The sequence below is a fragment of the Neolamprologus multifasciatus genome, chromosome 7 (assembly GCF_963576455.1).
Source record: "Neolamprologus multifasciatus chromosome 7, fNeoMul1.2, whole genome shotgun sequence".
Taxonomy (NCBI): domain Eukaryota; kingdom Metazoa; phylum Chordata; class Actinopteri; order Cichliformes; family Cichlidae; genus Neolamprologus; species Neolamprologus multifasciatus.
The window spans coordinates 67,020,663-67,042,224 of NC_140445.1; the positions used below are offsets into that span (position 1 = coordinate 67,020,663).

The 21,562-nt window shown below is 44.3% G+C and overlaps 1 protein-coding gene across 1 annotated transcript in view; it reads left to right on the forward strand.

Annotated features, from left to right (window-relative positions):
• Positions 1 to 21,562, forward strand: part of peds1a (plasmanylethanolamine desaturase 1a) — a 50,326-nt gene that overhangs the window by 22,361 nt on the left and 6,403 nt on the right. The window contains exons 2-5 of the mRNA XM_085164790.1: positions 5,148 to 5,267; positions 5,411 to 5,502; positions 14,508 to 14,652; positions 19,280 to 19,492. Of these exons, the coding sequence (XP_085020916.1) occupies positions 5,148 to 5,267; positions 5,411 to 5,502; positions 14,508 to 14,652; positions 19,280 to 19,492 (570 nt within the window). The remainder of the gene's footprint in view (positions 1 to 5,147; positions 5,268 to 5,410; positions 5,503 to 14,507; positions 14,653 to 19,279; positions 19,493 to 21,562) is intronic.

Consider the following 21,562-nt stretch of genomic DNA (forward strand, 5'->3'; position numbering starts at 1 on the left):
ATGACCTGCTGAGAGCTGCAGGTCTCGGATATCTTGCCAAAAAATCGTGTTGCATAACATAAATGTGAAGAAATCAGGCCTTTAGCTATCGTCCTGTTTTCCTGTGAATGAAATTCATGTATCTGCATCTGTTCTTGTGATGAGCAGGACAGGTTCACCTGGTACACCTTACGTTTTTAGCACCACCCTGGGTCAGGCCACCTTTAGAAATGCTCTGCAGTGATTAGTGTTAGTGATGGGCACTAGTGTGTGAGTGCTGTCTGTGAGGAATCATCTGAGTGTGAAGTAGAGCTGCGCAATATGGCCCAAAATATTTTTCACAATATGTATTTGAAAATTTGCGATAATGATATAACTGACGATATAACTGATGCGAGACAAAATACAAAATACAACTCCACAACTTTACTAGCGCAAAAAAACATCCATTTATTTTCACTTAAACAAGCAGCTGTTTTTTGTGCATTAAAGCTATATAAAAATTAACAGTGCAAATGCAAATTCCTCACTGAAAGTTTAACCAAAAGGCATTTCCAGTAGAAATGTGCTGACATATCCTGAGCATAACCATGTATAATATCCACTGAAGTTAAAAAGAGCTGCTTTGCACCATGAAACTGCAGTTTGCCAAATAAAAAAGTCAAATACGTATTTTTCGGACCATAAGGTGCACGAGATTATAAGACACATTAAGCGAAACAGAGCAGTCAGATAAATCAAACTTTATTCAACTCATTCTTCTTGCTTCCTCCACTTCAATATTATTGAATATTGATTCATTAATGTTGAATTCTATCACAGCTGCTCTGTTCCCATGTTGTTGCAGTATATTAATAACTAACCTCGTATTGTGGATGGATTATCTCAGTTGTTCTCCTGACTGAAGTTTGGTCCGTTTACAGCATCCTGCCATGCGATTGCATTTGTCCCTAACCATCAGGAACCTTCACGTTAACTTTTATCGAGTGGAAAAAAGTTAGCGTTCATCCTCCAGCTTCACTGTGTTTATGCTATGCTAACATAGCTGTGTCGCTAGCGATCACGTAGCACATCATTATATAGCAGCTAGCCAAACTTCAGTAACCCTACAAACGTCACTGCTGTTTAGTTTTCTGTCTTCATTTATGTTGGAAGTGATAACAGAGCTGTACGTTTGAATTCATTCAGAAATCTCTCAGTCAGAACATGCTATATCATGTTTAGGTAACTAGCGAAACTAGCGAGCTAACTTCCTGCTAACTTCCTGTTAACTTCTAACTCTGTTAAATGTAATAAATCCTGGTTTATTATAATAAATCCGGGTGTTAAACTTAATTGTTACACCTGGTAAAGCAGCAATGCTGATCATTTTATTAAAGATGAAAGAATTTAGACGGTTTTTAACTCTCAGTGATGCTGCAGTGTGTGTTGACTTTGGGACATGAAAGGACGGAGTTTAGGACCCAGATTACTCGCAGATTTACGAGCACCTTAGTCCGCCAAATACGGCAATAACGACGGCCGCTTGCATGTTTGACAAAAAATTTGCTTTGTTGTGTATCTGACGGGCGAAAGCTAAACCAGTGTCACACCACTGAAGTGGCAGCATTTTTACAAACCAATTCTGGTTAATCCGTTTCACTCAACGATCCGGTTTCCCCCTTCCCATTCTCCATTTCCGCCATGCTTTTTCGGCCATGTGCGTATGAAAACAAAGGCACTGCACATGCGTGTTTTACCCATATTCTATCGCGATATTTTATTTTCTTATCATTGCCTAACACCATAAGAAAATGAATACCGCCATATCATACGTGAACAGTATATGGCATGTGTGAATAAGACCAGAAAGTTGGCGATCAACTCCAGAAGGAAGAGGATGGCGACACGACCTATGTCTGTCCTCAGACAGGAAGGTGATGTCGTGTCTGGGCCCAATGCTTGGATGTGCCCTTCGAGAACTGGGAGACCAAAAAGGAACGAACAAGCTCTGATTTTTGAGGAAGCTGTGATCCTTCAGTGAGTTCTGCAAAATGTTGACAGGTTTTCTGTCACTGAGTTGTGGAAACTACGATGTACTCTGCTGTGATGTGCTGGGGAAGCAGCGCTGGAGCTGGTGACACCAGCCGATACTTGGCATGAGCCATCATGGTTATGAAGATTTAATTATATGTTTATATTATCCACTACTAAGAAACAATTAAAGGAACACTTTGAATTCACATCAGATGTCAGAGGGTCCTGCTGATCTCTGTGCTGATATGGACGGTGTTAGAAACTGGAGCACGCGACGTCACTTACAGGAAAACGATCAACCTTCTGCACAAAGGGCTGAATTCAAAGGAACCCCCAAATCAACGTAAAGTAACGCAGCGTAATGTTGCACCTCAACATGGTCCTCAGTAGTTCGTATGGCCCCGTGTGCTTCTGTGTGTCGATATTGGGCCATGCTCCTGATGAGACCATGGATCTGACATCGAAGCATCATTCCCAGAGGGGATCTACTGGGTTTGGGTCAGGCGAACACCGGGGCCAGTTGGCGTTATCAGGAACTGCGGACCTGCCTGTTCTGGTATTACGGCAGCCAGGCTCCATGGTGCTGCACAGTGAACACAGGGCTCACTAGAGGATTTTGGGCTCATGAAGTCTTCTTTCTGATTGGTTGGTCAGAGACATTCACACCTGCTAGAAGTCCTTCTGTCGGGCTCTGGCAGTTCCTCCTGCTGTTGCTCCTTGGACAGAGGAGCAGATGCCCACTCTACTGATGGATGCTCTACAGTAACTGCCTTTCCCCTGGAATTTCCTCCATGCTCTCGAGACAGTGCCGAGAGATACAGCAAACCTTCTGCCAGCAGCATGTATGACTGAGCCATCTTGGAGCAGTTGGACAACATTTGCAGCCTTTGGAGGGTCCAGGTATCATGATACCAGCAGTGACCCTGACTCCTGTGAGAGCAGTCAGAGAAGATGACGAGGAGTAAAAGTGACGTCACTGTAAAACCTCTTTGGAGGTTCCCCACCAACATCCTAGAAGTTTAACTGATTTGATGCTGAACTCTGGTTAAAATGTTTTCCTTTGACTTTTGTTTTTCAGCAGTACATTAAATATAATCTGTACAGACTTCCTGTTAAAGATGATTGTTTGAATCAAGCCGAGTATGTGGTTATCAGTGCACCAAACGACTCGTTCACAGCTGAAAGTTTTTCAAAACAATTTTCAACAACCAGCAAAGTCAAAGTCATTTAGAAGTTTCTACCATCTGCTTCTTTACAACTTTGATGGCGTCTATTTTTAGAAGGTGAAGGGTCACGTTTGACGATTCGTGAAATATCCATAATCACATATTCTAAATCTCGGGTGACCGCTTCAGTCCATATGAGAGGCTGATAGCATATTCATACTCAGGTCTACAGGCCTGTGTGCTTTATTAGAAAAAACTGTCATGAATATCTTATAGGCTCCTAATGCTGTGTGATACGTTAGGATCTGGACACATTAAAGTTTTAAAGGCACATTAGATTGGCAATGACAGAAGGATTAGGAGAACGGCGTGGGGGGCGTGGCTGTAAAAGAAGAAGAAAGTGAGTTAAAAACATTACAGCGGTGGTTTATATTTGTGGCTTTATTTAGTGAATGATGTCACGCGAGCAAGGACCGCGAAGAAGGAAGTAGGGCTGGCAGGATTAGTCGACTAGTCACGATTACGTCGACTATCAAAATCGTCGACGACTGATTTAATAGTCGACGCGTCGTTTGAAGCTTTGTAAGATCCCAAAAGACGCAGGAATAAGTAGTAGGATTTAAGAGTGTAATAACGGACTGAAACAGAAGATGGCAGCACTGCATGTACAAGGATGCCAGCTGCCGTTAAACCCCGAAGAAGAAGAAGCTGTGTCCCAGAATTCATAGCGCGGCCCAGCTCAGTTTCCAACAATGGCGGCAGCTAGTTAGTTTTAATATTACTCTTATTATTCTTTCTGGGTCACAAAATAAACGTTTAACATATTTTCAGGCGAGAATGTAGCTGTGTAAACCTCAAATATCTGCTCAGTTTATCAAGGCACCACATATTTTCAAAAGCGCTCCGACGTTTTCGGAGACGTCTGTTAGCCACTAGCTCGATAGCTAGCCGCGGGCTAGGCTAACTAGAGCCGTGAGAACACCAGACTCCCGGCAAATTTTGCTACTCAGGTTAAACATGATATATAAGTCACTTAGATAACTTAAAAATGTTATTGTTTGGCTTTTTTAGTATTTTATTTGTTCCTGAGTAAATCGGTTTGGCTGAGATTAAAGTTAGTTTTTGCACAGCTGAATAAACATCAAGCAGACAGCTGATTATCAGAAGTGTGAGATGCTCGAGAATATCCTCCGGTGTCCTGTTATATTTTAGATAGCAAGGAGTTTATTAAACTTCACCGAAACAATCTGCAAACGTCATTAAAATTTAATAAACTATCATCTTGTCTTTATTTTTAGTTAGCACATACCTTAAACACTTAAAGCTGTAAGCTAATGATAGTTATATAAGAGCAGATGCTGCTGGTGCGATAAGCTGTAGTTTTACATCCAATGGATGATGATCTGATTAGTCGACTATTAAAATAATCGTTTGTGGCAGCCCTAGAAGGAAGCAAGGTGCCATTCAGAAGACCGCAAGTTTGTGGGAGACGCTTCTTGCTCACGTCACGTGCTCTATGCTGCCCGCTCCTTTTCAATAATATATTATCTCTGATCTTCAGTGCTGTAGGCTGGAGGCTTTCTCCCTTCTAATATTGCTGAATTGCAATAGAGTACTTTTAGTTAGTCCCTGTTCTTCCTCTTTAGTTGATACTGCTGACCTATGAGTTTGTTCCCGCAGAGGTCTACCTCCCACCTGAAGGCCCTTGTGTGTGTGCTGCTCGGTGCTGCGTCCGTGTCAGTGTTTCACATATGAGAGGTCATGACCCCGCAGCCTGGAGTACACTTGTCTTCATCTGATTACATATTAACAGCCTGGGCACACAGGCGCGGTCATTGTGGGCGACGGGTCCTTTGACCCTCGGTAAAAAGCGACGTGTTCTCCCAGCGGACACCCCCCCTCCCCCTTCATTAATACGGACACCCACTGTCTGTCTGTATTTTCCTGTCAGCCCAGCAGTGTCAGGTGTTTCTGTGTCGTCCTCAGGTAAACGGCTCCAGGAGTGGGTGTGTGTGATTCTGTGCCTCTTTCTTTTCATCATCAACTTCTCGTTCCTCCTCCTGCACTTCTCCACTGTTCACATCTACAAGATCGTCCTCGGCATCGGTAAGCTGACACTCACACGAAGTCACTAAACTGTGATGGCTGCGATGTTGTCTGTAAATGCTAATAATCAATTTTCATGAGTTCATGTACACCTCTAATCAAGTTTTTGTAATTCTCTGTCCACGCCTGCATTCATGCAACAGTCCTCGGCATAGTGACGGCAGATTTTGCATCGGGGATCGTGCACTGGGGAGCAGATACCTGGGGATCGGTGGACATCCCTGTTATTGGGAAGGTACACACACAGACACACAGACACACACACACACACAGAGGCAGGCGGGCTGTATCAAACAACTTTGAATAATTTCACATCAAATCAAGTTCATTTTCCTGCCAACCGAACTCTAAATCAGGTGTCTCACTGTCAGTAGTCTCACTAGTGTCGGTTCTGCTTTGCCTCTGTCAGACAGGCGGGTCGCTGACCAGCTGGTAACCACTGGTCACCAGGAAAGTGTGTAATCTCTGACTAGTTGTTGCTGGCTGTCTCTGTGAAATCAATTGGTAAAGCTCCATTTCTGCAGCCTACAGGCTGGTCAGAGAGACTGGTTGCACTGGAAAGCTCCTGGTCATTGATTTGGTTTGTGTGCAGACATTTACAACCAACTCCCCAAACGTCTGAGACCCTTTTAAACCCCTCGTAGTTGAACACAAGAGTCTGCTCGCAGCCCAAGCAATCACTGCAGCAGCTGCTTTGTCACCAACTTTGGCTTCTTAAGTTTCTTCAGTCAAGGTAAGTTTAGCAAATCACAGGGTTCACTCGATTGCTTCTGAGTGTTCATGCAAACATCATTCTTTTTTCCCTCAACATAGAAGAACAAAGTCAAACTGTTCATCTTACAGCCAACCGTTTACTTTTTTCCAAGCTTGATTGTTAAATCTCGTCCTCTCTTATTTTGAGCTCCACACTTTAAACACAGATGGAAGATTAATGTTTATCATATTTCCCAAACACCAAAATATTCTAGTAGCAGCAGTAGTAGTATTACTAGTAGTGACCTTTCAGAACACAAAGGTCAAATGGCCCAGTGTCAGGTTATTTGGGCCTACTGTCAAAAATACCTGTATCAGCGCCCTGACTGCAGCTGGGTGACTGCAGTGCTTTTCCTGCACTTTAAATGCACTCTGAGCCTGAAGGCCACTGCAGCTGATACCTGCAGCAGGTGGAGAATGGGTTCATGTCCTGCTGACTGAACTGGAGCGTCTGTGTCATGAGAGCGGCACTGACGAGGCGGCTGATGTCATTTTCATTTATTTTATTTGTTTGTCAGAAAGTGCCTGGTATTTGAAACGAGTGCAGAAGAGCACCTTTATAAATGATAGTATTTTAATTCAATTCAATTCAATTCAATTTTATTTATATAGCGCCAAATCACAACAAAAGTCGCCTCAAGGCGCTTCATAGATACAGAGAAAAACCCAACAATCATATGACCCCCTATGAGCAGCACTCTGGCGACAGTGGGAAGGAAAAACTCCCTTTTAACAGGAAGAAACCTCCAGCAGAACCAGGCTCAGCTCAAAAAAGCCTTTTTTAAAAACACGTCCATCCTCAGATCCATTATTTTTGCATCGTTCTTGCTTTGGTACAGTTTTCCTGAATAATCCCAGCGAGCCAGACGGGACGGGTTTCTTTGGTTTTTGGTTTTTACAGTTGGAGGTTTTGTTAAAAGTTGGTGTCTTCGCTTTCCTGGGACTGCATCGCCGTGGTAGCAGTCACCCCTCGTCCCCACAGCTTTGCACTTCCATAGTGACCTGAAGCTAAATGTCAGTGTAACACAAAGGGATTTCCCTGTAGGCAGTAATGTCCACTGCACTCACACACGGGGTCACACGGGGTCACATGTGAACAGTCTCACCTTGAACATTGACGACCGTTCAGCGCACATACAGTATGCACATATTTATGTGGCTGTGTTACAGTAATCCACACACTCCTCTCAGCCAATTAGAGTAAAGGTTATCCTCATTTCATCCAATTAAAATCAGTATGATCCGGTGCAGCATGCAGATTGGTTCATGTGAACTTTGATTAATGGCGTGTGAATTTAGTGAGTGGAAGTGTGGGAGCGTTTCATCTACTGTTCCTTGTATTTATGAATTATTCATATATAAATAAAACTGGAAGCTGATGTTTTTAAACCTGAAGCATCCCTGTAAGAACCGTAGGTATCAATCACACTGTCCCACATGTTATCACTGCATCATTAATAATAATTTGATTGCAGTTCACACCATTTGTTACTTGACTGCAAAACTGCAAACACATGGAAACATTTGTTTTATTTACAAATACTTATTATCATAGTTAAATATGACACAAACACCAGAATCGCCTTAATACCTGTAATGCAATTTGTAGTATTTTTGTAGTACAAGACAGTAGGGGTGGGGGAAAATGGATACTGTGTAGCATGGTGATATTTTGTTTGCTAATAATGTATGGATACAGGGACAGCAGAAATCGATACTTTGTTACAAAAAGGTTTTTGTGCTCTGACTTCAGAGCATGTTGATCCTTTTTCTGAGCAAGAATCCTGACATTCCTTCACTGTCCAAATGTGTTTAATAAACATGACAGTTTACTTATTTTAATTTAAGACATGTTTTATTTTAATTACGTTTAAAACTTTTTTATTTAATGTAAAATTATATTTTGTTTTAATTTACTTTCAAATTCTTCAGTTGCTGAAGGGGCTGCATAGTTTTCATAAACTGCATAGTTCAGAATAGCTATAATTGTACCAGATGGTTGATTCAGTTAAGTTGGACTAGACTGTAATACAAACCGTTCAGTTTGTCAACAATCAAACTGAAATGAGAGAAAGACTGAGTGTGAGACTTTGATATTAGAGAAAATGAATATTGATAAAGTTTACCTTTATGTACAGAATCTGAATATCGCAAAATATTTAAAAAAAATTGCAATAATATCGTATCGTGGGATGTATGGTGATTCCCACCTCTACAAGACAGTATTTGCTGTACTTCACTGATATTATAACAACTTAGAGATTCTAATGTGATTTAAACAACATTATATAAACACGTATACAGCGTGATGCATGCATGTCATTGTTTCCTCGTTGTCTTTCTGAGCTTTGTGTTAAACATGATGACACGTGCAGGCTGTCACACCTCATCACTGCAGTGCTGCATTTGTAGACTGTTGTGTTGCAGCTCCTTATTGTTGCATGGTTAGCTACCAGCTCGTGAGTGTAACAGGCTGGACGTGTAGAGCACCGTCGTCCATCAGTGCACGCGAAGGAACGAATATTTGTTTTAAATTAATTTTAAATAATCCCGTGTCTGCTTATATTGTTTATATGTACAAGGTGATTATGTATTTAAAGATAAATACAGATGTTTGGCTCCAACCTTAAAACCACGAACAGGTACAGATGTTGTTATGTAGTTACATGCAGTACATGCAGTACATGCAGTAATCATTCAAATGTAAGGTGTAAAATGAAACCATGTATAAATGACTGTAGTTATTGCACAAACACACCAGGAAAAAAACATGACTTGATTCATTAGCATTGTTGTTGTGTGTAAATCAAATATGTCTCTGCTCAGCAGACTGCTGGATTTCAGTTTGAGATTACTCCAGTACTTCAGTGTAATCTGATTAGCTGCAGCACCGACAGTCTTGACTTTCTAATGGTTCGTGTAATTTGGGCTGTAATGTATGTCTCTATTTTTAGATGCTACCTTAATAATATTTATTGAATATGTGCACTGTACTATCAGATGATGCTGAACAGTAATTTTAGGATCCCTGTGTTACTTGTTGTGTTTGCAGAAGGTATTATTTGGTGTGATGTTTATTTCTAATGTGGCATTTATTGAGGTTTGGGGTAGTTACTGGGACCAAAGGCACAGCGGCAGTCACAGATTTGCATGGTGTGTTGGACACTGTAGGAGACCTCTAATAAAGACTTTAACTGGCAGAGAAGAACGGACCTTTACGGAGAACAGAGGGCTGACAATAGTCTGCTGGAAATAAAGCGTCCACCTCTGCTGCATTGTGAGGCTGAGAATAAAGCCTCACAGTGCTCCCGGTTAGTTTGAATATCAAACACGAGCGTGATTCAGAACACCTGAGGCTAATGGCGGCCGTGTTAGAGCGTTAGAAGTTGGCGCTGTCCTTTATTTGTGCCTTCTGTTACTTTATTCTGTTTTTGCTGATGTATGTCCAGCTTCCTGTCGCCTCTACCTGTGATGACCTGTGTAAACATGTGTTGTCTGTACTTTATGTACCGCCGTCTCAGACCTGCTCTCACTGCAGGTCATCGAATTCATCCTACACATGTCATGTCACACCTTATATTTCAGACTGTGGGTCGTGTTTTTGTATCACTGCTGCTCTTGTGCTGATGTTGAAAGTGTGGGAGCTGCCTGATTTACACAGAGTTATCACTCATCTGCACACACACGCTTTTATTTGCAGCTTTAGATTTTTAGACCCAGTAAAGTAAACGTCTGTGGGTGGGAGCAGCTGAAGAAGACGTTTTTCTTTAAAACAGGTTTGATTAAAGACTTTATTCAAATCAAGGTTTTTATGGCAGTTACAGTAACAAGTAGGGATGCAACGATACCAATTTTTTCAAACCGATACGATACCGATACTTGGATCTGAGTACTTGCCGATACTGAGTACAAAAACCGATACTTCTACCACACACACACACACACACAAATGCAATGAATTGAAAGACAGGTTTTATTTTATTCTCTGCCGATAAAAAATAAAATCTTAATAAAAATGACCACAAAAAAATTTCAAGTGAAAAATAAGCACTTCTGTTAAATTATTGCGGAGTCTCCACATTGTAATTTAACAAAATATCACTGAACTATTGGCACTGTCTCGAGCTTTCAGAATAATAAATAAACACTTCTGTTTGGAATAAAATAAATACAAATTAGGTTTGAGAATAAAATAAACTTTTAAATTATTGCAGAGTGCCCAATTTCATATCGCAGCTCGAGTTTGCTGAGAAGACGGTTCAATCCTATGTTTTCCACGATCGGCATTGGCTGGTCATCCAGAGCGATAAAATGAGTCAGAGCCTCTGTTATTTTAACTGCCCGTGGATTTTCTCTTGACATTTTTTATCGCTTTTCCAAAACCTGAGTTAAAGTTGGCTGTTCCACACTGCTGACATTTTGTTTAGCCTAGCTACAGCAGCCTCCAGTTTCTCTTTTTTATCTGGAGCTGCCAGTCTCACTCGCCTAACCCTGTGCCTGTTTAGCGCGGGATGTCCCCCTAGTGGCCAATCTAAAAAACTACAACAGAAATGACAAGCCACCCTCTGACTAATGAAATAAGTTAGTATCGGTTCATGGTATCGGTTAACTTTTACGAGTATGAGTACACACACATTTTACAGTATCGGCCCCGATACCCGATACCAGTATCGGTATCGGTGCATCCCTATAAATAATAAAGAAAATAATAATTGCCCCCCTAGTGGCCAATCTAAAAAACTACAACAGAAATGACAATCCACCCTCTGATTAATGAAATAAGTTGGTATCGGTTCATGGTATCGGTTAACTTTTACGAGTATGAGTACACACACATTTTACAGTATCGGCCCCGATACCCGATACCAGTATCGGTATCGGTGCATCCCTAGTAACAAGCACTGCTGTTGGATGCTAGAATTAGTCTGTGTATCATTAGTGAAACATGGGGCTTCGTGTGTTTAGCTACAAAGTAACAACAGTCGTCAGTTAAGGAAGCGAGTGGAGTCAGTCGCTGTCCTCATGGAGACGTAACCTGCCACTGTACTCTGGAGTACATGCATCATATCAGCATTTGGCTTAAAAGAAAATGTGGAGTACAAACTTGTGTATGAACACATTCAGAGAGCGCATTAAGATGCATGCTTCTGTCCACATCACAGTTGGAATATGTTGTTGTTCAGACAAAATAGGGCGAGAATTATTGCACAAAGTACACTGCGAGGTTGTTGCTCTCCAGGAGAAATTGTGTAACACCAATTTGTTCTTTCTGTGAGTCTACAGAAGCCTTTTCTCTACTCAGCAGTGCTAAAACTGCAACACTAGTTTAAGAAGTGCTCGACAATTTCCCTGTAGCGTTTCCACATGTCCTTTAGGAGGCTTTTTGTCGTCATCGTGTCGTTGAGCTTTAATTGACTCAACAAGGATTTAGCAGTCCTCTAATGACACCACTTTGAGGACAAAGTCACGCTCATTAGTTCCCAATGATGCTCGATTCACACGGAAATTTGCCAGATGTGCTTACAGTTTTGGGATATATGTTTTAAGATCCTTTCTCCCGTCTGTTTCACTTGTGCAGTCGTATTTTAAAGCATTGTTACTTCTGTCCTTGTGTCGTTAAATTTCTTTCAAGGCAACTCTCCAGTGAGGCTGATTGGAACATTGAAAGAGAGTTAATTGAATGATGTAAGTTGGTTCTTATTTAAAGGACAGAAGGAGGAAAAAAGAGTGCGATATTAAAGGATGGTAAGGTTAGGCCCAAAAAAGAGAAACTAATAAAAAATACAGCAGACGAGGTTGGAAGGACAAAAAAAGAAGGGGGTGGAAGGGCGTGTCCGTCCAAGCAGTGGGACAGCGGCGGTTGCTGGGGCGATGGGCGATGTGAGCTGGTGATTAACGGATGTCGTGCAAGGCAGGCCGTTAAACGGTGTGGGATTAGAGGACACGCAGCGACCGGTGGCCCGCCGTTAACTGGGAGCGCCCGTGCCGCCCCTCTCGGCACGACCTCTGCGGCTTAGCCGGCCTTTCATCTAGCTGAGGGCTGCGGTGAGAGGAGGGGGACGATGGAAGAGGGGAGGAGGGGGAAGCAGCGGTAGAGAAGGGAGCTGGGCACGTAATTGTGAGGATATCAACAGATAGTTTCAGCGTTTGCAGTGGCACCTACCGACGATGTGCGCTGATAGGCGTGTGCGATTGTTTCGAGCGACTAACCCGACAATAATGAGTTTTCACGCTGATGTTTCCACGGCTGCACACAAACACGCACTCGGATAAATGCGCACTGTGCACAAACACATGCAAACCTTCCTCTTTTTGCTTTTTCCACACAGAGAAATAAATTACCTTTATCCTCTGTGTGCATGTGGGTGTGTTTCTTCCTCTTTTGTGCTTCTGAGATTCAGATTCAGTCTTTCATTTGAGACCCCCATGCTCTCACAGACAGGTGTCTGCCTCTGCACAGTGCTGCTGGGCGTGTGTGTGTCTGTGTGTTCTAAAGCACACATTTTTGAATTGGTGGGGTGTCCGTGGGTCATTTATGTGTATGAGTGTGTTTGCACAAGTCGACTGCTGTTCTGTGGTTTATTAGGATGCTGGATATGAGCTTTGGGGTTGCACAGGGTGCTCGGCACCACTAAGTGTGTGTGTGTGTGTGTGTGTTTGATCTGCATTGGCGTAAAGAGGATAAACATTGTTTTGTGTTGCGGTTTAAAGTGAATTTAAATTCATTAGAGGAGCCCAACGATGACTTTCAGCCTGTATGTGCATGTGACTGTAGCACCTTTATTTAGCACAGACTAGTTTGACTGTTTACCCTGTTTCATTCATTTGTGTCCTGATGTCATACTTGTGTTATTATTACGCTGTTATCTCAACATCTGAGCCTCTCAAAGTGGTTCATGAATAAAATTAAACCTTTGGATTTAAGATAAAAGTGTGCAGTCGAACCAAATCTTGATTTAACCTCCGCTGCAACAAAACTGCATAAAAATGTCATTGGCCATAAACAAATGGACTACTTGTCTCACTGACATGAAAACGAGCAAACAAAAGAAGCCAAAGTGTTTAGGTGATGCTGGCTCGCTCACCGCCGTCTGCACAGCTTTGCAAACATATAAAAACGGCAGTTGGTAACTCCGAGCTGCTGTTTCTCACCTTCATCTTCCTCCATGCTACGCTAGTTCTCCTGCTAGCTGTTGCTAGTTACAAAGTGCATACAGAACAACATTTAACTGAAGTAGGGCTGCCACAAACGATTATTCTGATAGTCGACTAGTCGCCGATTAATTTTGCGATTAGTCGACTAATCAGATCATCATCCATTGGACGTAAAACTACAGCTTATTGCACCAGCAGCATCTGCTCTTATATAACTATCATTAGCTTACAGCTTTAAGTGTTTAAGGTCTGTGCTAACTAAAAATAAAGACAAGATGATAGTTTATTAAATTTTAATGAAATTTGCAGATTGTTTCGGTGAAGTTTAATAAACTCCTTGCTATCTAAAATATAACAGAACACCGGAGTAAATTCTCAAGCATCTCACACTTCTGATAATCAGCTGTCTGCTTGACGTTTATTCAGCTGTGTAAAAACTATAACTTTAATCTCAGCCAAACCGATTTACTCAGGAACAAATAAAATACTAAAAAAGCCAAACAATAACATTTTTAAGTTATCTAAGTGACTTATATATGTTTAACCTGAGTAGCAAAATTTGCCGGGAGTCCGGTGTTCTCACGGCTCTAGTTAGCCTAGCCCCCGGCTAGCTATCGAGCTAGTGGCTAACAGACGTCTCTGAAAACGTCGGAGCGCTTTTGAAAATATGTGGTGTCTTGATAAACTGAGCAGATATTTGAGGTTTACACAGCTACATTCTCGCCTGAAAACATGTTAAACGTTTATTTTGTGACCCAGAAAGAATAATAAGAGTAACATTAAAACTAACTAGCTGCCGCCATTGTTGGAAACTGAGCTGGGCTGCGCTATGAATTCTGGGACAGCTTCTTCTTCTTCTTCGGGGTTTAACGGCAGCTGGCATCCTTGTACATGCAGTGCTGCCATCTTCTGTTTCAGTCCGTCATTACACTCTTAAATCCTACTACTTATTCCTGCGTCTTTTGTGATCTTACAAAGCTTCAAACGACGCGTCGACTATTAAATCAGTCGTCGACGATTTTAATAGTCGACGTAATCGTGACTAGTCGACTAATCGTGGCAGCCCTAAACTGAAGTGGATGGCCTGTAGATTCACTGATATCCGCACTTCTCAGTCAGGATCGGGATGTGCAGCTGCAGGAACAGTGAGTAGAGTCTAGTTTGTGTGGATTACTTTGATTAGGAAAGGCCACCACTTCAGTATTTTTCATTTCATATAAAAATAAGATAATGATCGTTTAAATAAAGTCCCTCTTAAGCCAGTTGTTGTACGAGCAGAAACTCGTCACAGCTCAGACTGACAATAGTTTTATTCATTTCTTTTCTTTGCAGGCATTTCTTCGACCATTCAGGGAGCACCACATCGATCCGACTGCCATCACTCGCCATGACTTCATCGAAACCAATGGCGATAACTGCATGATCCCCATCCTACCGCTGGCTCACATGGCCTACAAGTTCCTCACTTACACACCAGGTAAATCACACATGTGCTTATACATAACCGACTGCAGAGACTGTTTGAGCTGTGCTCTTGTGGCATCAGTTTCCTGTAAATATCTGCTAGCAGCTTTGGGCATATCTTAGTGATAAAGGTTGGTCAATAACGAGAACAGCAGTTCTGTAACCAGTCTGCACGAACGCCACCATCTATCAGAACTGGTGACCTGATGGTCAGCAGGGTCCTTAGAACATGGACGCTGCTGCTGATGGAGGACTTGATGGAGCACGCCATCCCCTAATCTAACTGGTGTTTAAATCAGTGTGAATGTGATGGATAGGCAGAATCTTGGCACACGTAGTTTGCTAGGAGCTCCTTTTTTGCTCCATCATATCTTTGTGCTATCTCTGTAGTAGTAATGTCTGAAAACAACCAAGAAAAAAGACGAGTCTTTCTTCAGTAAAAAAGGTAAAACAACGAGTGGAAAGTCCTTTTAGCCCTTCTTTCAGATTGGATGAACCAAACATTCACCAACCAACCGACTGGCTGGGATTTGTTGGTGAAGGAAGCCCAGGATGGAAACCTCAGTGTGTCAGAGCCTTAAATATTTTTCTTTTGCTTCCTGTGTAGAAAAACAATCATCATTGCCATTCTTATTATCTCGAGAAGCTCGAGGGTGTAACATTGTAGAGGTTTGAGCTAACTTCCTACAATTAAACCTCAAACTGGCGATGAAAATGCAAGGACTTCAGAAGGTCAGCTACAGTGTCAAACAGTTTGTAGCTGTGCCTTAGTACTGCAGACTAATGGAAGTTAAGGAAAAGCATAGGGCAGGTGATCATGTGCACTGACCTTACAGCTGCAGGGCAGGAGGTGGGAGGGACTGGAGGAGGAAGATCAGCAGGAGAAACTGAGCAAGCTGTTATTGAGGAGGTGACATCTCCACCTGTCATGTCTACACTACAAGTTGAGCTGAAAGGTCACTGATGGGAGGAGCGGAGGGGAGTTGACATCAGTTAGTTGGGTTAAAGGCTAAGTTAGCTACCGTGCTGTGAGGTTAAGCTGCTCCCAAGCATCGAGCACTGTGCATGTCTGATAAAGTGATGAACCGAGGTAGCTGGATAGGAAACGAAATAACAAAGTACCAGTGTAAAGTCTGCGCTGTACTTCATTCATACATTCAGAGGAAAAGAAATGCATGCACAAAACAAGTCTGTTTCTATTTGTTCAATTCTATTTATACACATGTATTTATTTATAAATAAAGTCGCCTGTTATTGTGAGGTAGACCCTACAAAGAAAACCCAACAATCATATGACCCCCTATGAGCAGCACTTTGGTGACAGTGGGAAGGAAAAACTCCCTTTTAACAGGAAGAAACCTCCAGCAGAACCAGGCTCAGGGAGGGGCGGGGCCATCTGCTGCGACCGGTTGGGGTGAGAGAAGGAAGACAGGATAAAAGACATGCTGTGGAAGAGAGACAGAGATTAATAACAGATATGATTCAATGCAGAGAGGTCTGTTAACACATAGTGAGTGAAGAAGAAACACCCAGTGCATCATGGGAATCCCCGGCAGCCTACGTCTGCTGCAGCATAACTAAGGGAGGAGTCAGGGTCACCTGGTCCAGCCCTAACTATATGCTTTAGCAAAGACAACGATCGAGTTGTTACATTCGCATAAAACCCTAAATATTACTACTGCTGCTGCTAGTACCGCTGCTAGTACCGCTGCTAGTACCGCTGCTAGTACTGCTGCTAGTACTACTGCTAGTACCGCTGCTAGTACCGCTGCTAGTACTACTGCTAGTACCGCTGCTAGTACTACTGCTAGTACCGCTGCTAGTACTGCTGCTAGTACTACTGCTAGTACCGCTGCTAGTACTGCTGCTAGTACTGCTGCTAGTACTGCTGCTAGTACTACTGCTAGCACCGCTGCTAGTACCGCTGCTAGTACCGCTGCTAGTACCGCTGCTAGTACCGCTGCTAGTACCGCTGCTAGTACCGCTGCTAGTAGTACTGCTAGTACCGCTGCTAGTACTACTGCTAGTACTACTACTCCTGCTTCTGGCTGTTACTTTTAGGGATCGCCACAGCACATCATCTACCATCTTCCTACCTCCTTCCTGTCACACCAACCCTCTGAATAGTCTCCTTCACTACATCCATGACTCTGTGCTCGTCTGCTCCTGCCTGGCAGCTCCATATTTAACATCATTATCCAGTATAGGCCATATCCCTGTGCACACGTGTTCAGTAGTCTTCCAGTTCTTTGTGGTTTCTCGGAGTATAAATATAAAACTTTGATTTGATGGCCTTTCTTAAACAGTCCTGTGTCATTATTATTTCAGCAGGTGTTTGTGAGGGTCTGGTAAGTGTTGATGTGCAAAACATACCTTTTTAAAAAGTCTCTATTCAGGAGAAATAAATTCTTCTTCAACGAACATAATAGCATCATCGTACGAGTCTGAGAGGTTGTGGAATATGGAGCAGTTTAGCTTTCCTGACTTAGCTCTACTGTGCATGAGTAAAATACATGTTACTGACATGATATTAGAGATTAGATGTAAAACTAACCAGAAGGTTAAAAGTGTTATTGTGTTTGAACGGTGTATCTGTAAAAGATCATCGTGGGTTTAAGGGGAGTCAGACTTTAACAAATCGTCTGAAACCAAAAGAAAGAAACTGTTAAAAGTTCAGCTGCTCGTCCACAGGAGGGATCCGTGAAGGAGGCGAGAGGGAGGAGAGATTAGAGCAACAGTGAGGTCCACTTGTAGGTGACATCCACACCTGTCATGTCACACGCCGCAGGGAGTCAAGAGGTCACCAAACGGATGCGGTGACATCCACACCTGTCATGTCCGCGCCTTAAGAGGTCGCAGCTAAGCGTTCGAGGCAGAGGGCGAGAGCGCGTGGGGGCGGCGGAGGGTCGCGTAGCGGTGAGATGACATCTAAACCTGTCATGTCGAGCTCCTCGCAGCGTCGAGCGGTCACCAGACAAAGACGGAGACAGAGGTAGACGGGCAAATCTGAAAAGCGCGAGCTGTCATGTCTGCACTTGAACTGGGGTCAAGAGATTGTAGTTTTCACCAAAGACGAGGGACGAGGGAGACGGACAGAGAGAGGACAGCTGTAAGTCACAGGAAGACCGAGAGCCATCAGCTGACCAGCCAGACTCACACATGAAGGCTGTGCACGTCCTCATACTGTTCATGCATTCATTATCGTCAGACATGTTGTGCGCAGCTGCTTCTGTGTGAGTCCTGACATGTTTGTCAGCTGTCAGCTCAAATCAGCGCTGACTCCGTAAACAGTTTCAGCTACCGAGGACAAAATGCTCGTTATAGGCGAGGGCGTGGCTGCGGTCAGGACGTCTGATTAACATTCAGCTGTCGTGTTATCAGCCCACCAGTGTCTGTTGTCTTTGGGTCAGAGTTCATCAAATGGACGCGTGTCCAGCTGCAGTTAGTGCGGGACACCGGGATAGCTTTCCACGATCGAGCGAGGCTCGGCGAGGCTCAGACAAACATCTTCCTTTGAGCCCCCCTCCAGTTAATCCAACTTTCTTTTGATCGGCTGCTCGTTGTAAAACAGTGATTGAGCGTCTGTGCTCACAGCGCCTGACCAGATTAAGTGTATCCAATCCTGCTGACATCACAGAGGGCCAAGAAAGGAAAAAAAGACATTACTAACCCGTTTCTGTGATGTAGTGCTGTCACTCTGAGTCAGCATCAGATACTTTTAATTTCACTCTTTACTTCCAAAAGCTGCACTGAAAGCTGTTTTTTCCTTTGTAGCACCACAAAGAATAACTGAAACTCTTCAACATCATTTTGTAAATGCACGGCTCATTAAACGTCAAAATGCACATTTTTACAGTTCTCACTGAGAGGAGAGATTCAGAGGTTTCCAGGAGTTTACTGGTCTGCTCCTGACATCAGACTGGGCTGCACGTGGAGACACTGCAGAGCGTGATATTCAGAATAAAGATGGTCACTTGTCATATAACATCTCAGCTAATGTCGACTGTCTGATGGTGACTCCGGTCCTGTTAGAGTTCAGGCTGAATAAATGGGACTCTCATTCGCTGTAAAGCAGCAGGTTTCCTCTTACTTGGTGCAAAAACATCACACCAGAGATTTCTCAATAAAAGTGCTCTCTCATCCCATTGGTTGACAGCTTTCAGTGACCTTTTATTGTGTTTCACTGTGACTTTGTGTTACCTTCGTTCCCCAGCCTTCGTATGCAGAGCCAGCAGTGCTCGGGTCGCTCCCTGCATACCTGTGCAGGTGTGACGTGTATCCTGTATCGTGACTCATAGTTACGTTCAAACACCAGCAGGAAGTTAGGTGCTCAGTAAAAACAGGAAACATGACCTCGCTTCCTTCTTTGAGACTGTTTACTTCCTCAGCCCTGACCTAGTGCCTGCAGCGTGGCAGAATGTGTGCAGTCATTTGTTCGTCGTCTGATTGGAAACATCGTGCTAACCATCGCTAACATCTTCTTTAGATAAAGTTTCATCCTCTCCTTTCAGGCTCTTCATCACCTGCGAGGTTCAGCATCTCTGTGGGAGTGCTGCTCCTTCATTACTCTGAACACTTTGATCAATTATTCCATTAACTTTGCCTCGTCTTGTTTCTGTGTCTGCTGTGTCACCTTTCAGAGGCCTTGCTGGAATCCTACCCCTGGGATTGCTACGTCTTCGCCCTGGCGGTTTTCGTCACGCTAACCAATCAGATTCACAAGTGGAGCCACTCCTACTTTGGCCTCCCGCGATGGGTCACGCTGCTCCAGGACTGGCATCTGGTGTTGCCACGGAAACACCACCGCATCCACCATGTGTCGCCGCACGAGACGTATTACTGCATTACCACCGGTATGATGCTGAGCTCCGTATCAGAGACGTGGCTGCAACTGTCTCGTGACAGGACGGTCACTCATGTGTCCGCTCAGATTCCAGAATAGGGATGCACCGATACAGATACTGGTATCGGTGCATCCCTATTCCAGTCCCTTAGTGAGGTTCTCGTAGTGTCGTGCAGGGGATCAGTGTCTCTATCAGGCTGTCAGATATACGATGTGAGGCTGAGAGATTATGGAGCAAGAATCAGTGTAAAAACGTCCTCCACTGTTGTTGGGACGTCCGGCCCCAGATTTCCTGTTATTCACAAACCTGCCGTCCTCCCGGTGGCGTGGGATACATGCTGAATGGACAGGAACACTTTGAGAGCTGGACTGTACAGTCGCCATATGTTTGCATGTCTGTGTCCGTGTGTGAGCGAGCTCGGCCTCCTCGTGCACCGAAGAACAGATCATGTGACACCAGACGACCAAAGCCCTGAGTAATGTCCTCCCTTTATTTTTACATCTGTCAGCAAACCCAAACCTTCCTCGTCACCCTCGACTGTCAGTGCGATCGTCGTGGGCGGCCATTTTAGCTCGCCATCATTGAAGCTGCAGAATAATTTCCCGTGCAGCTCTCTGCAGATTGGGATGAAATGGCGGCTGTGTCTGTGTGATTCTTATAAATAACTAAAAGAAAGTGTTTGCGTGCGCGTGGCTCTGCAGAGACGAGGCCTCGCTCACAGATTCAGTATTCTGCCTGCATCTGGGTGAGAGGGGGAGAGAGGGGAGGATACTCGAGGGGGGATTCAGCTTGTACATCACCCTGCGCCCCAGTGGACGACAGATGTGAGTGTGTGAGTGTGGGTGAGCTGAGGGGGGTGGCAGACTTGTGTGTCTGTACACACACACTGCGTACATCTGCATACTCCAGCATCTGTGTGCTAGTCTCTTTGACCTTCTCTTTGGTTTCTAACCTGTGTGTGTGTGTGTGTGTGGTGGGGTAGAGGGGCCCACGGGGGACGGCGACGGCCCCCCGCTCCCCGAGCCCGGCTGCCTGGGCCTGGCTTGGATTCCGCTGGGGCTCGCCTAGTTGCCTTTGTGCTCGCCACCGGCTGACAATCCCCATGTATATTTAATGCTAACCTGCTGTCTGTTCTAACAAATAGGACTTCACAGGTGGGGGGGGGGGGGGTATGAGGACAGGGGAGGAACGGGGGAGGGGGGGTAGGAGGCAGGGATTTGGAGGAATAAAAAAGGAGGAGTGTGTGGTGAAGGAAGACATCGAGCGAGAGACAGCGGAGAGTGAAATCAAACACAACCTCTGGCTGCTTTAACGTCTTCCAGCCGAGAGAAGGTCACCGCAGGGACGCGCGTGCACGCATCCCTGCAGCTGTTGCAAGAACCCTATGCAAACACATCACACAAGTGCAGCATAAGTACACAACGTCCGTGTGGGTCTTTGTGCGATCGACTTTTAGAGTTTAGATAAGAGTTTGTGTCTTTGGCTGAAATGATGAAATGGATTTCATCTCAGGTGTCACAGATGTGCACTCTGCATAGGCATGGACATTGTTTCACAGCAGTCACGTGTATCCACAGACTGCTGTACAGTCATGCATTCATACTCCGTGTACTTTGGCCTGCATCCATCTGTAGCGTAATCGTCTAAGAAACATTCACAGCTGTTCAAATTCTGTAAACGGCACGAGAGTGACAACGCTGTGAGTGACGACACTGTGAGTGACGACACTGTGAGTGACGACGCTATCGCTGTGAGTGACGACGCTGTGAGTGACGGCGCTGTCGCTGTGAGTGACGACGCTGTGAGTGACGGCGCTGTCGCTGTGAGTGACGACGCTGTGAGTGACGACGCTATCGCTGTGAGTGACGACGCTGTGAGTGACGGCGCTGTCGCTGTGAGTGACGACGCTGTGAGTGACGGCGCTGTCGCTGTGAGTGACGGCGCTGTCGCTGTGAGTGACGACGCTGTGAGTGACGACGCTGTGAGTGACGGCGCTGTGAGTGACGGCGCTGTGACTGACGACGCTGTCGCTGTGAGCAACGACGCTGTCGCTGTGAGCAACGACGCTGTCGCTGTGAG